The 14,927-nt window shown below is 36.2% G+C and overlaps 1 protein-coding gene across 2 annotated transcripts; it reads left to right on the plus strand.

Annotated features, from left to right (window-relative positions):
- The first annotated feature begins 2,035 nt into the window (after positions 1–2,035).
- dhps (deoxyhypusine synthase) lies at positions 2,036–13,761 on the plus strand. 2 transcript variants are annotated; one of them, XM_053514174.1, is made up of 11 exons: positions 2,036–2,058; positions 2,314–2,444; positions 4,827–5,026; positions 5,419–5,565; positions 5,655–5,776; positions 8,500–8,596; positions 9,155–9,241; positions 9,428–9,533; positions 11,604–11,707; positions 11,783–11,908; positions 12,683–13,761. In XM_053514174.1, exons 3-11 carry the CDS (start codon positions 4,832–4,834, stop codon positions 12,776–12,778), a joined length of 1,080 nt encoding a protein of 359 aa, XP_053370149.1. In that variant the 5' UTR covers positions 2,036–2,058; positions 2,314–2,444; positions 4,827–4,831; the 3' UTR covers positions 12,779–13,761. The 2 variants fall into 2 exon arrangements, with proteins under 2 accessions (XP_053370149.1, XP_053370148.1); XM_053514173.1 differs by having other exon boundaries at positions 2,041–2,058; positions 2,311–2,444.
- Positions 13,762–14,927: the final 1,166 nt, after the last annotated feature.

The raw sequence follows: 14,927 nt of genomic DNA on the forward strand, positions 1-14,927 counted from the left end.
ATATGTTTGTCTATAGGTACAAGTACACATGAAGTCAAACAAATGAAAAGCTAAGCCATTTGTTTGGTATCAGTGCACTTGTCAAAAGTAAATTCACATGCTCTACCTGACACTTTTTGGATGACAAGTTGTTTGGTTATTGTGTTTCTTGTAGGACTGATGTCATATCCATTTATTCTCTCTGTCTGGATATTATCTCTGTCTCTCCTCGCTCTCTCCCTTCAGCTCACTATAGTGTCCACTGAAGGCACTCTTAAGAAATCTAAAAAACAAAATGCATTATGATTGCAATCAAAATAGATAGATCTAAGAAACCTGTTAAACAGTATAATGTATTTCATTATTATGATATAAATGCCATAAAATTATCATGTGTGTGTTTGCTTTCTGGTGCATCTGGTGTAAGTATCAGGACATCAAAGCTAAATAAAACAAAAATAATGGCCCTGCTGTTCATATTCTTTTGGAAGGACATGAGCTTGAATTAATGTACAAATCCAACATAATAATACCCTAATAACTATAAGGTTAAGCTCAATGCTTTTAAAGATGTTTTACTTCCTGCCACCTTAAACCAGTCTGCCCATTCTTTTTTGACCTTTCTCATAAACAAGGTCTTTCCACCCACATAACTGCTAATTACTGAATGGTCTTGTTTTGGTGTAAACTTAACTTAAAGCTTAAAGACTCGACTTTCATATTGAGATGTGACACTGAAATTGAGGAGGCACTCTATGGTGAAATATTTGTGAACCTGATCACCCGTTTTTAAACCCCCACCCCCAGATTCAGTCCCCTTTTTTCGGTAATAATGACCTTCTGGGCAGGCTTTCCACTAGATTTTGCAGCATAGCAGTGGAGATTTGTATTTATTCAGCCACAAGATCAGCAGTGAGGTCAGACACTGATGTCAGGTTAGATGCCCTGGGGTTGGTGTTTCAGTTCTTCCACTTTGACCTTGCTTTTAGCCCCTGGTCTTTAGTTTGTTGAAACAGGTTTGAGTGAAGGACATTGTAATGTGGTATAGCAAACAAAGACATCCAATGTAATTGTGTAGTGAAAAACACAATCATAGGGGTATGGTGATCAGAGGGTTCCATATGCTTTTGAAAATATACTGTAGGCTCTGCTCAAATAGGTTAAATCTGATGGCAGCTGTTTGTTTAAAATATGTTTTTAATTGTAAATAATTTAGCATAATAAAATTAAATAACTGCATACTCCCTTCACTTTAATATTACGATTTGTGTTGTTTCAATCTGTGACATACAGTGCCATGAAAAAGTATTTGCCCCTTCTTCATTTTATTTTTCTTCAAATTCATTCCTGGTTTTCTTTTACCACTGACTTTTACCCTTGACATCCTATTATGAAATTACTTTTTTACATACATCTAGGGCCAGGTAGGTTTGGACAGCTTTTTTATTTTAATAACTGAAATCAAGATTAAAAAACTGCATTTTGTATTTAATCAGCTTATCTTTGTAACATTTAAATTTGTTTGATGATCTGAATCAATAAAGTGTGTCAAGTATGCAAAATAAAACAGGATCCCATACTTTTTCACAGTGCTGTATATCATTTAAAGGCCTTTATTTACTTGCCTGGCTCGTTATGTTATTAGTTGGTTTGCTTAACAAGTTATGCTTTCTTACAGTGTCAGATCTTTTTTTTTTTTTAAATCAATTTAATAAAGAAACCACGTGATCACCTGCCTGCCTTAGTAATTATTCATCTAGCTTGAAGTTCTTGTGTAAGGAAAGGCATTTCTCTATTGAATTATAATTCAAATGAATTACAATATATATTTATATTATATTTATAATTTGTGTAGTTATATTATAAGATTTAATTAAAAAAATATATTAATTTATAATATATATATTATATTATATTATATTATTATTAAAACATTATCATATTTAATTTTATATATTAAATTATTAATTCAATACCAATATACACTATTATTATATTTAAATACAAAAAATAAAAGGAAATGCATTTCTCTATTTTGTCCTTCTCGGCATGCCGTAGATTCAAGACGAAGCAAAACATGTGAGTTGTAGCTACTTGTGTCTCTGAAACTCATAATTCTGTTTTAGTGAGTGGGGGTACGTTCTTTTAAAAAAAATTTTAATAATCCTGCCGTGTTTGCGTTGTTTAATAAAGTATTTTAAATTAGTCTGAAAAGTTTAGCTAGCAACCATAGCCACGTTACAATGCTGTTAGCTTTTAGCCGTGTGGCTAAACACTATGGCAAGTGCAGCTTAATGACTGTGATAAATGCTTCTCTCATATGACTTCCAGTAGGATCTGAAGGACCTTGATTGATCTGAAAGCTGATCTTCTCCAGGGTGTGGCACAGGCTGGCAGCTTTAAACAAGGCTTGTCTCAGCAGATATAACCCCAGCTTCATTGCAGAGTTGCTTGCACTGTCTCAGGTATGTTGCTCATTTGGATGTCTGAGGATCTAGCTTATTGTACTATTCATAAAGTTATGACGTACATCAGGTATTGTTTAATTTCTGTATGACCGTAATGATCACTAGAGAAAAAAAAAACTTGGATTTAACTAGATAAACCCATTCTATTGGATAATTACTGCAGTGATCAATATGTTTCATCTGTCCTCAAGTTATTTGACCCTAACTGATGCAGTGAGTACCTTCTCATTTCTTAACAACTATGTCAGAAGACAGGCCCTGTAATGTGGCAAAGATGTTTATCTGTTTTAGATGGGTTGAATTACTGTCGTGCATCAAGCAAAGAAAACAAATACCTGGTTGTTTTGTTTTGGGGGCATTTAGGTTTGGATTAAACCTATCCATTTCAAGTGACCAGTCAGGCAGGTTAATACCTGTGCAATAAAAATGACATCATCAGAAGTTAAAAGAAAAATATAATAATACTATAATACGATAATATTGGCATATTCAAATAACGTGTCTGTATATTGACAGGAGCAGCTGAAAAACTGAAGAACATATTGTATTTAAAGATATAAAGGGTCAATCAGTGTATTTTCAAATTTCTTTTAATTCAGTTTGTGATTGAAATTGTTAATCTGTTAGGAAATAATTCAGGTGGTATTTCAAGCATTCATACTCAGAAGGAAGAATAATGATTCAACATCTCTAGTTTAAATATTCTTTACACATTATATATTAACATAACAGATATTAACATGGCATCCAGTTATTTAACCCTAACTGATGCAGTGAGTACCTTCTGATTTCTTTAACAACCATGTCGGAAGGCATATCTTGTGGTTGTGGCAAAGATGTAACACTGTTTTAGAGATTGTTGAAATTGGGTTAAGAGTTATCCAATGCATTATTAAAACCTGAATGGATTGTGCTGACCCATTATCTTCGAGGAACAAATGTGGTCAGAATGACAATGCCAGGATTCATTAGGCTTAAATTGTGAAAGAGTGATTCAAGGAGCATGAGACATCATTTTCACACATGGATTGGCCACCACAGAGTCCAGACTTTAACCCCATTCAGAATCTTTGGGATGTGCTGGAAAAGACTTTACGCAGCGTTATGACTCTCCCATTATAAGTGCAATTATGCAATGCAAGTTTGGATGGAAATAAATATTGTGAAGTTGCACAAGCTTTTTTAGACAATAACATGACGGATGTATGTCGTAATCAAAGCAAGAGGCAGTCCAACAAAATAGCAGAGTGTATGACATTTTCTTTGATTAGACATTTCATTTTCTTTTTGTTAACTGGATTACTTTGAGTAAACGTAGAGCTACACAATTAATTACACAAAATTACCAGTAAGGCATGTATAGTTAGGAATTTGTGCAACATTTGTCACTTAATTTAACAAAGATCCTCGGATCATTTTTGCAATTATTTGCTGATAGTCTAGATAAATTAAATGCTAAACGGTACATTGTCGACATACAATTACATACTGCAGCTCAAATAGCAATATATATTTTACTAATAGTAAAGTAATTAAATTTTTTTTTTTTTTAAATCAAATTGTGCTACCCTAATTAAAGTGATGACTGATGTCAGCTGTTCAACAGAAACTGTCAGTCAGTCAGGTATACAGGAGCACTGTATGTGGTTACAACAGACAACAAACATAGAAAGTTTATTATTGAAACTGGAGTGATGTCAAATACTGTACAACCCAGACAGGTTTTTTTTTAGTGTACGTTAGAATCAGAGATGTTACTGTTATTTACAAGAAAAAATTTGAGACTTGACTTGGACTTTTTAAAGATTGTAACTCAGTTAAGAACTGCTAAATACATTATTACAAAAAAAAACACATGAATGTAGATCACTTAAACACTTGATTATAAAATAATTATTTTTAAAAATTGACAGTAGAAATTATAGCTATGTAGTGAAAGTAAGAGCATTCCCACACACACAGTGCAACTCTAAATTCAGTGGTCCATCAGTACAAGTGAAAAATAAGGATTTGTGAGCTCTGCAAATGCAACCTTACATTACTATATATTATACAGGCATAGGTATGACTGAGACATACCCATTAATGTACAGTGCAGAAATGTGCATGTACAGTCTTAATGTATATGCTTTCAGCGTGATCAAGTGTGTCTTGGTACCAATTCAAATTGAGAGCACACAAAGTCTAGCTTTGTCGTTAAGGCTATATTCATTAAAAAAATATCATAAAGTATCAAAACAAAAGAGGACATTTATTGTCTCCTCTCACAACCATATCAATAAATCAAGTGATCGATGTGGGAATCATTTTTAATCTGTTAAGTTATGTTTAAATTGTGTGTTTGTTTACTACATGGTCGAGTTTCTTCTTCCCTTCCAGTGAATATGGCAGATCAGGTCCCCTCCATTGCTCGAGATGCTGTTTTGAAAGAGAGTGGCTCTCTTCCAGAAAACATGCCGCAGATCAGAGGTTATGATTTTAATCAGGGAGTCGACCACAGAGCTCTGCTGCAGTCCTACCTCACCACAGGTTTCCAGGCTAGCAGTTTTGCCATGGCTGTACAGGAGATCAATAAAATGGTGAGTTTAAGAAGTTTTTTTTCCCCCCTTTGCTTGTAACTGCTTGGTTTATGCTCTTCTTGCAAAACTGCATTTGATACTTACGGATGCCCTTATTCAGAGTGACTTAAATTGTATCTCAGTATACATCTGAGCAGTTAAAGGGGTAAGGGCCTTTCTTAAGGGCTTAACTGTGGTGCTGAGGTTTAATCCTGGGACCTTTCAATCAGTATCCAAAGCCTTAACCACTGAGCTGCCCCGATATACTTTATTACATTTTTTTAAAATGAAGAACAAATTATCTGAACAAAATAAGCATGTATATGTGACTGCTATTCAGTAATGTCGTTTGGGAAGGGCTGATTATTGTTTTTATTGTGATATTTCATTTTATTTTATTTTTTTTTTTTAAGATTGCCAGACGACTCGAGCCGGTGGAGGAGCAGGAACACACCTGTGACTCTCAGCAGAAAGGATGCACCATCTTCTTAGGCTATACATCCAACCTCATCAGCTCCGGTGTCCGTGAGACCATCCGCTACCTAGTCCAACATAAAATGGTAGGAAACAGTTAAAAAGAAAAAAACTTGTATATTTAGATTATTCTATGTTTTTGCTCATTACCTTGTTATTCTGTGTGGTAATGCAGGTGGATGTGGTAGTGACAACAGCAGGAGGTATTGAGGAAGATCTTATTAAATGTTTGGCTCCCACCTATCTGGGTGAGTTTAGCCTTCCAGGCAAAGAACTACGACAGAGAGCCATCAACAGGTGAGAAATTAACTAAATACTCATATAATAGATTTATTGCCAGAACCTAGCTGGTACCTGACAAGCTTGATTAAGCATGAACCAGAAGTCTGTTGTTATTCTCCAAGATGTACGGCTGTGCACTGTACATAGTCTTGGGCATTTCAATTTTTTTTCTTTTGGTACAACTTTGTTATACTGTACATGTTTATTTTATGACTTCATTAAGTCAGGACAGAAAACATTTATGATTTCCAAACTTTAATTTTTTTTTTTAGTATTTTACAATTTCCCTTTGGGATTAATAAATGTCTATCTATCTATTTTTCTTTACATTCTACTTGTTTCTGAACAAGACGACTTGGAAAAGGATAGTGTCGCATAAAAAAAAATTCAGTCAAAATAACTGGGCTTACATTGATGAATAAAAAACAAAGATTTTCAAGTTGATTTAAAAAAAAAAAAATTCATGATAAATGAGTGGACCATTTTGTGATAATTGGCAGGGTTTTTTTTCCAATTATTTATGTAATAGCCATGTCAAGCATTCCAACACATTATTATTGCAGTAGGTTTATTTTAATGCAATGGAATAGAAAATATATATATTTTTTAAATTAGAAATAAATTATAAACTGTCAAAGCATGCCAAACCAACACATGGGGATGTAATTCTCACTTCTGTTTTATTTGTATAGCAATTTTAACAATTGTCATTGTCGCAAATCAGCTTTACACAATCAAAATAATTATTTAAGTTTGTATGGAATGTGAGTGTGCATGAATCAAAATGGTCGGATAGTCCCTGGTGAGCAAGCCGAGGGCGACAGTGACAAGGAAAAACTCCCTGAGATGGTAATAGGAATAAACCTTGAGAGGAACCAGACTCAACAGGGAACCCATCCTCATTTGGGTGAAACAGAGAGCAGGAATTGATCTGCATTTATACTGTGTGTTAAGTGGCAGGCAGTTCAGCTATAACGGTTGATGTTAACATAGAGTCCAGGTAGTTATTGAAGGCTCAGGTAGACTCGTTGGAAATTCCTGTCCTGAACTATCAAGCAACTGCAGCCAAGTCAAGTCCTCAGAGAAAGAGCTGTCAACATCAGTCGAGGCCAGAACCATCTTTATGGTAGAGTGAAACTGTCCCCAGACACCAGACTCATCCCAAAGAGACACACTGGGCATCCATGTGATGAGATCTCCAACCAGAAGCAGGGCACCAGGATGGATCAGACAGGTCCAGAGGGCAGAGGGAGTCTGGATCACTGGCACCTCAGGAACAATGTGTGTAGCTCGAGAGAGAGAGGGGGAGAGATAACAGTTAGGTCTGGTCACAGTCACATAATGTATATTCAGTGTAGAATGCAAGCAGAGACTCCGGCAGGACTAACTCTTACAACATGACTAAAAGGGAGAGCCAGAAGGAAACACAGGCATGAGGGTCCCTGAGATGTAAAGCAACCAATCACCTCACCGTCAACAAACTTGAGTGATCAATGAGAGTGGGGAGGACAGCATCTAAACATACCAGTTCACCATAATACTCTACATCCATGAGTCCCCCAGATTTGCTCTTTTAACAAAGACAAATTTATTTATAAAAATGCTTGGCTAAATAAATAGGTTTTTAGCCTGGACTTAAACACTGAGACTGTGTCTGAGTCTCGAACACTATTTGGAAGACTATTCCATAATTTTGGGGCTTTGTTAGAAAAAAGCTCTGCCCCCAGCTGTAGTTTTAATAATACGCGGTACTGTTAAGCAGCCTGCATCCTTTGATCGAAGTAGGCGTGGCGGATCGTAAGACACTAGCAGTTCGCTCAGGTACTGCGGCGCGAGACCATTCAATGCTTTCTATGTCCAAAGTAGTATTTTAAAATCAATGCGAAATTTTACAGGGAGCCAATGGAGTGAAGATAAGATAGGGGTGATGTGCTCGTATCTTCTGGTTCTAGTGAGGACTCTCGCTGCTGCATTCTGGACTAGCTGAAGCTGGTTTATGCACCTAGTTGAACAACCAGACAGTAAAGCGTTACAATAGTCCAACCTAGAGGTGATAAAAGCATGAACTAGTTTTTCTGCATGACAATATATTTATGCGTGACAATATATTCCTTAACTTGTCAATTTTTCTGAGGTGAAAGAATGCCATCTTGGTGATATTTTCTACATGAGCTTCAAATAAAAGACTAGAATCTATAATCACACCAAGATCTCTTACTGTTGCATTAGATAGAACAGAAAGGCCATCTAAAGTTACGGTGTGATGCATGCGGTCCTATGATTAAAACTTGTGTCTTATCAGGATTAACGCACTTCAAAGCCATATTGGACACTTAGTAAGCTTGAAAAAGTTATCATTCAGTATTTCACACTCTAGCATCAAACACAGAAGCTACAGTATGTCCACATGTCATCACTGATGGGGAGTTTCCGAAAAGTTTTTAATTCTGAAACAGATTTTCCAAAAGGTCTGTTCTCAGTAACTTAAATAGAGTTTGTGCGTGGATGAATGGCATGTGGATGAAACTTGATAGAAAATACATGTGTAGTTGTGGACAAGGGTTAAATTACGGAGAAACTGGGCGGGGATGTATGCGTCATCATTTCCATTACCAATACTGCTATCCTTCATTAATGTCATTAGTTTCAAACCACGTAATATTCCGATGTTAACACCTTGCACCTGGAAGCTTTGCTACTTCATTGGGCCTGATTTTAGCAGGAATTTCTCATTTTAGAATTGGCAACCTGCTGGTCCCTAATGACAACTACTGCAAGTTTGAGGACTGGCTGATGCCCATCCTGGACCAGATGGTGTTGGAGCAGAAAACAGAGGTTGGAAAAAGCCTTTTTATGATCTGGAAAATTTTCACATCACAACATGCACAACTGATTTCTAGCCCGCTTACTCGCTCACACTCTCTCTCTCTCCCTCCCTCCTTCCCACTGCTGCCTCCAATACACATGCAGAAATCTCATTGACTTTGTCATGCACTGATGGTCCAATTACATTGCCAAAATATTGAAAGGCTGATTAGAAGTGGGCTATAATTCTGTAACCCATTCATTCTTTCATAAGTAACTGATTTATACTGGTTACAGTGCAGTCGAAATCTGTCCACACACATTTACTCATTTACACTTGGGGCAATTTAGACAAGCCATTTTTGGTATGTTTTTAGGTGTAAGGAAACCCATCCACCCACTCCCACACACGCATAGGGAGAACCTCTGAAAGCCCACACAGGCAGTAACCTAAGTACAAAATTGAACTCTGATACGACAGTGTATTTCAGTACTTAGTCAACCATGCCAGTATAGCCTTTGTTAACAGTTTTTATTATACGCTTGTATTCTGTGTTAGAGTCTAAATGCATGCTGTTTTATGCTTAGGGCACAAGTTGGACTCCCTCAAAAATGATCCACAGACTTGGCAAAGAAATCAACAATCATGACTCGGTCTGTTACTGGGCTTACAAGGTAAAATGTTGACTAAAACACATTTTCACTTCGGTTAATCTGGTGCCGTTTGTAATGCTTTACTATTCTATTAGGACACATGTAGATGATCAGTGATATTGCAAGATACAGTTAAGCACATTGGTACGACTGTAAAAAAAATAAAATAATTTAGACTAATTTCTAACTTTACCTTTTTTCTTGCAGAATGACATCCCTATTTTTAGTCCTGCCCTCACAGATGGTTCATTGGGTGACATGATTTACTTCCATTCCTATAAGAACCCGGGACTGGTCTTGGACATTGTGGAGGGTGCGCAGTTTAAAGATCTATATTTATATATCTATATATATCTATATTTATTATAAATGCCACCAGATATGTTTGTTCAAAAGTAATCAAAAACTAAAATTTTTTGATTTTTAGTTTTTTACTAACAAAATCTAAAAATAATAATAAACCTGATGATGATATTCTTAATTCCAACACTTTTATTTTTAATGATGCAACAGTTACATAGTGATTGAAGATGCTATTTGCTCTACAGTTAGTACAGATGCGTTCAAACAGTGTGTTTGTCACACTCATCACAGTAGATACTGGAGCATACATGTACTCAAGTACATGTTTCAAGGCTTCATATTTAAACCTCCAAAAACAGCTAAGAGTATTTCTGGATCTTTTTAACTATTTTTGCTTACTTCCAATTGTCACAAATCTTAAAGTACAATTTACCATTAACTCTGTTAATGCCTTGTTGCAAGACTACATCACAGAAGAGGCAAAAAAAGGAATAATTTTAGGTTGCACTATCTCCTGTCTTCCAAATGGTTATGAAGGAAAAGGTGGAGAGTATGGATTTAGGACTAGACAATTGGATAACCATCCAGGCTATGCAGTATAAATGCACTGTTGACAAAGTTTCGGGAAAAGATTGGACTGGCTTGGACGAAGATTTAAAGTCCAAAAGCATTTTCACCATTAAGGGAAAGCTGTAAGCAATGTCTTGACCTAACGAATCTCAAGACAGATCTTGTACTTTGGTCCTCCTCTGTCTATTCTGAAGCTTACAGTGCTCTGGGAATGTGCCATGGACGATGCCTTTGAGCACAAGACAGTGGCTGGATCGTAATGGATCTGTTTATTTGAACAGATTAGCTCTGCTCTTTTTTTTGCCATATGTCCTCTCTCAGATGCCTTAAAACCTGGCAATAGGATTAGCTATTGACAGTCTGGCCGCTGGAATATAATGCCAAGGAATGACAGATGATGACATGCAGTTGGTCGAGGTGCGAGCCTGCCTCTGCTTTTTTTTTCTTCTTTTTTTCTTGCACTGTGAAGAATGTTGCTTCGTCTCAGCATACACCTAAGTTTCGTCAATCGGTACGAAACACTGAGGGAGTTTATGGCGGACTTCGACAGGATGTTCCTTCTGCTCCTGAGTTAGCAGCTTGGGGATAAACTTGGCAGCAACCAGGCGCATGTTGAGATCACATGTGTGGATTGCCTGGACTGATTTGTATGACATATCGACAACAGCAGCAAATTTGTGGATTTGTTCTTCAACGATCATCCTGCACAAGTTGACGAATGGTTTTGACATTTTTTAGGGATTAAGTCATGATCTCTTCTGTCAAGGGCTTCTTAAACTCTTGTCGTAGAAGGTCGATGCTCCCTGTGACTGTGAGTGTAGCCTTGTCCTGCCATTTGTTGCCGTGTTACAAAACTAGTCTCGAAACATTTTTGATATTAGATCGTATTTATAGCCAAGTCAACACCTTGGCTTCTAAAAGGCTCGGCTAAATGGACTCATCAAATGGCACTGCTCTACCCCCTTTGGAGGTGAAGTGTGTTAATCAGTAATCAGCAAATCTAAGTTACATGCAACACTACAAGGATTGTAAAAATAGGTCATATGATAAACTGAACGAAATTGCTTCATGACATTTTTATGTAACATGGAATAGGAAGTAAGTAGTCAACAAGCTCCTAAAGATAAGTGTAAAGCTCTGCACATGCGTACACTCCAGTTTCTACCATGGACAGATGATTTGTGAATTGAATTTTTCCAAATTATTCAGTGGTGGTTTTTCTGCTGTCAGATGGCACTTTTTGTTATTTTCCTAATCCTCTTCTGTATCGAATGTGTGCTGAATAATGTAAAAAAAAAAGGTCCATTTTAAAAATCTGTTTTTATTGATGTATTGAAGTTCTATTTAGACATCTAATCTAAAGTTAATTGGGCTTGAAAACAAATACCAAAACATGGGGGTTTATGTCTTTGCCATCCATACTCCAGAAACCAGGGGCACTGCCACTCTGATCATCCTGCAGAATTTTTAAACCTAATCACACTATTTGTTTCTTGTTTTTTTTATGTAGATATTCGGAGGGTGAATAGTAAAGCTGTGTTTGCCAAAAGCACAGGCATGATCATCCTGGGAGGAGGGCTTGTGAAGCACCACATCGCCAATGCTAATCTCATGGTGGGTGATGAACAACTATCTTAAATTAGAAATGAGGGTTTTAAAATCTAAAATCTTATCTGATCTTGCTTTTAGAGAAATGGTGCCGACTTTGCTGTTTACGTGAACACAGCACAGGAGTTTGATGGTTCAGATGCAGGAGCCAGACCAGATGAGGCTGTCTCTTGGGGGAAAATCCGCATGGATGCCAAACCTGTCAAAGTAATATTTGATTTTACTTTTAACTAGAAGTGGAATGATACACCAGTGGTCAAAGTATGTGGAAAACTGACCATCACACCCATATGGAAATTTTACAGTGTTGGCAGCTTCTAGGCATTCTCACCCAAAATCAGTGTCCAACTTCACCAGTACAATTGTGACTGGGCAGAAATGTCCACAGCCACATTTCCTTTGGGAATCAGAAGGGAAGACTTCATGGAAGAGTCTGTCCGAGCGACAAAGAGGGGACCCACTCATTTTAACACCAGTTATTTTGGATTGGGATATTCAACAAAGCAAAAATGGGTGTGACGGTCAGGTTTCCACAAACATTTGGATATATGGTTTATGTAAAATTTGTGCAATCATAATGTTGCAAAAATCCGGACAAATGACCTAAAAAATATATTAAATGGACATTACAGAATAAGTGAAAATGTCCACTTAAACACTTGAAAAATCACTTAATTTGGATCTAAAATTGCTTCTGTCATAATTTAAAATTGTATAAAAACATAATAAAATGAAAATGTATACATAAATAAAATTTATTCACTTCATTCATTCAATTCACCAATTTTGGGGCCATCAATAATTCTGAAGTTGTTGTAGATTTCATTAAAACCCGATACAGTCATGATTGTCATCATATTCAAGCATTCCTTAAGTGCTCTAATAAGAGTGTGTGATAAATACCGATGCAGTGTTAATGTTGTATTGTGAAGTCCTCAGGTCTATTGATTATGATTAATAACCATGTGTTTATCATCTTAGGTCTATGCAGAGGCTTCTTTAGTCTTCCCTCTGCTGGTGGCTGAAACGTTTGCACATCAAGCCAGCAAACTGACAGCAGATACAAAGAGTGACTGACAAAGCCTGCTCCTTTCTTCTGCGGTGTCTTGATTGGTTTTTCTTTGTCTTTTTTTTTTTAAATTAATTTATCATTTTTTTTATGTTGTATGTACATGTTCATCGCTGCTTTGTTATATTAGACCTATTTATGTTGTCCTTATATTGAAGTTTTATTTGTACTTTTAGGTACATTTCTGTTTCCTTTCTCAATACCATGTTATACTTTTATGAGACAGAAAAAAGTGAAATTTATTTATTAAACCAAAGCCAAGGTGTGTGTGTGTGTGTGTGTGTGTGTGTGTGGAGAAAGAGGATAATCATGAACTTTTTAAATAAAGATGATTGTTTTGCTGGCACAGCATGCGTTTACCTGTCTGCAGAATTGTCTTGTTGCCCTTTTGTTCTTTTAAATGAACAAAAGTTGCTCTCAATCAAGTCACTTATGCTGTATTGCTACATCTGTTCACTATCGTTACATCCCGTTTTATGTTAATTCACATTTTTCCTGAACATCGTGAATATGAAGTATTGCTTTATATTTGCATGACATATCATATCAACATGTGATTATTATGCCATTTATGCGATAAATATCCAGGTTCTTAGAAAGCATTTACGCCCCAAGCATGTGAGAGCTAGATTATGAAGGGGACCTTACAGCTTTAATTTTTTTTTACAAACACTGGACTGAGAAAAGAATGCGCACATATATTATAGGAATTAGGATTTGCAGTTTACTTTAAATGTTTGGGAAGCATGTGGAACTGGGCTCAGTTTTGTGTGCCTTAACTATGTGTACAGTATGCATACATTGGTTAAGTAAGAGATTGTTGTCTCTTTGTGGGTGTTAAAATGTTAATGTAATCCTTTTCAATTTAAAACTGTTACACAAATAAATATGTAAAACTGGAAAAGATCGAAATACGCTCCAAACCCACTGGATAAATAGTACATCATCTGTATTTCGTGCAAATGATTTAAATCATCAATAAAACCCATCTACGGCATTTTTGCTTCTTGTAGCTATATAATTACAGTTTACTTAAGAAAATAATATTTAATAACAATCTATTTTTGCATAAATGTAATTTAACTTATTTTAATGTTAATGGTAAGTCATCCATTTCTTTGTTTAGCTTTTCCATAAGTCATTTATCACAAATGATCAAAAATGTACATTTCAGCTTTTTTCCACATTGTTTAATCTATCATGTGACCTGCATTCTTCACCACTATAATTATTAATTAAAAGTACTAAATCAGTTGTAAGTTCAAATGCCATTAGGATGGATGCTGGTCAATCACCTTCTGCGTATGTCTTAACACTGTACTTTAAAATGGGTAAACATTTTAGAATCGGTTTCTACAGGTTTTCTTAAATTGGTTAAATGTTAAGAGTTAATAAAATAGTTAAATAACACCCATAACATTAAATGACTCATTTATTGAAGAGCTGAGTGAAGAGAGTAGGTCAGTATTGAAACTGTCATCTGTATACTGTATTTTACATAGATACATTTTGGAAAAATGTTTAAAGTAGCTTGGTTAGGATTGCTTTGAAAGCAAGTACAGCAGCAATGACTAAAAAGTTATACATGAAGTACGTACAACAGGTGACAAGCTACCATTAAACAAGTGCAGTGTAAGCTGATGTAAGAAATGTCAGCAAGGACAAAGTATAGGTACTTTAGGTCTAGTCTAGCAGGTGGAATCAAGAGTCATTGTCCTGTCTTGAGTGACAGGCACGATATGAGACCTGTGTGAAAGGGAGAATCCCCCATTGCACACAATAGTCTAATGTTTTGAGAGGTGATGTGTTTGACGCTCCCTCTGGAGATTTACAGTTGATAGAGTAGATCAGATTTAAGCATGCACAGCTAGCAAAAGCACCTCAACACTCGGTTCACCTGCTCTTGTTGCATTTCTGATGCGTGTGTTATGCGTCACACTAGACACAGATGCTGTTGTGTTAAAAGTCATAGATTTTTTGTGAGCCTGTAATGCTGGTGTGCTGCTTAAAAGCACACATTTGGGTGGCTTATTTGCCTGTAAAACTACATTTGCATTTGCTTCCAAACCTGTGTGCTATATGAAAATCCGACTGGTTTAACAGTTGTTGTGGTTGCTGTTGTTGTTGTTGTTGTTTTGACTTCTCCCATTCGGTGTC

This window comes from Clarias gariepinus, chromosome 16 (assembly GCF_024256425.1).
Source record: "Clarias gariepinus isolate MV-2021 ecotype Netherlands chromosome 16, CGAR_prim_01v2, whole genome shotgun sequence".
In the NCBI taxonomy this organism is placed as follows: domain Eukaryota; kingdom Metazoa; phylum Chordata; class Actinopteri; order Siluriformes; family Clariidae; genus Clarias; species Clarias gariepinus.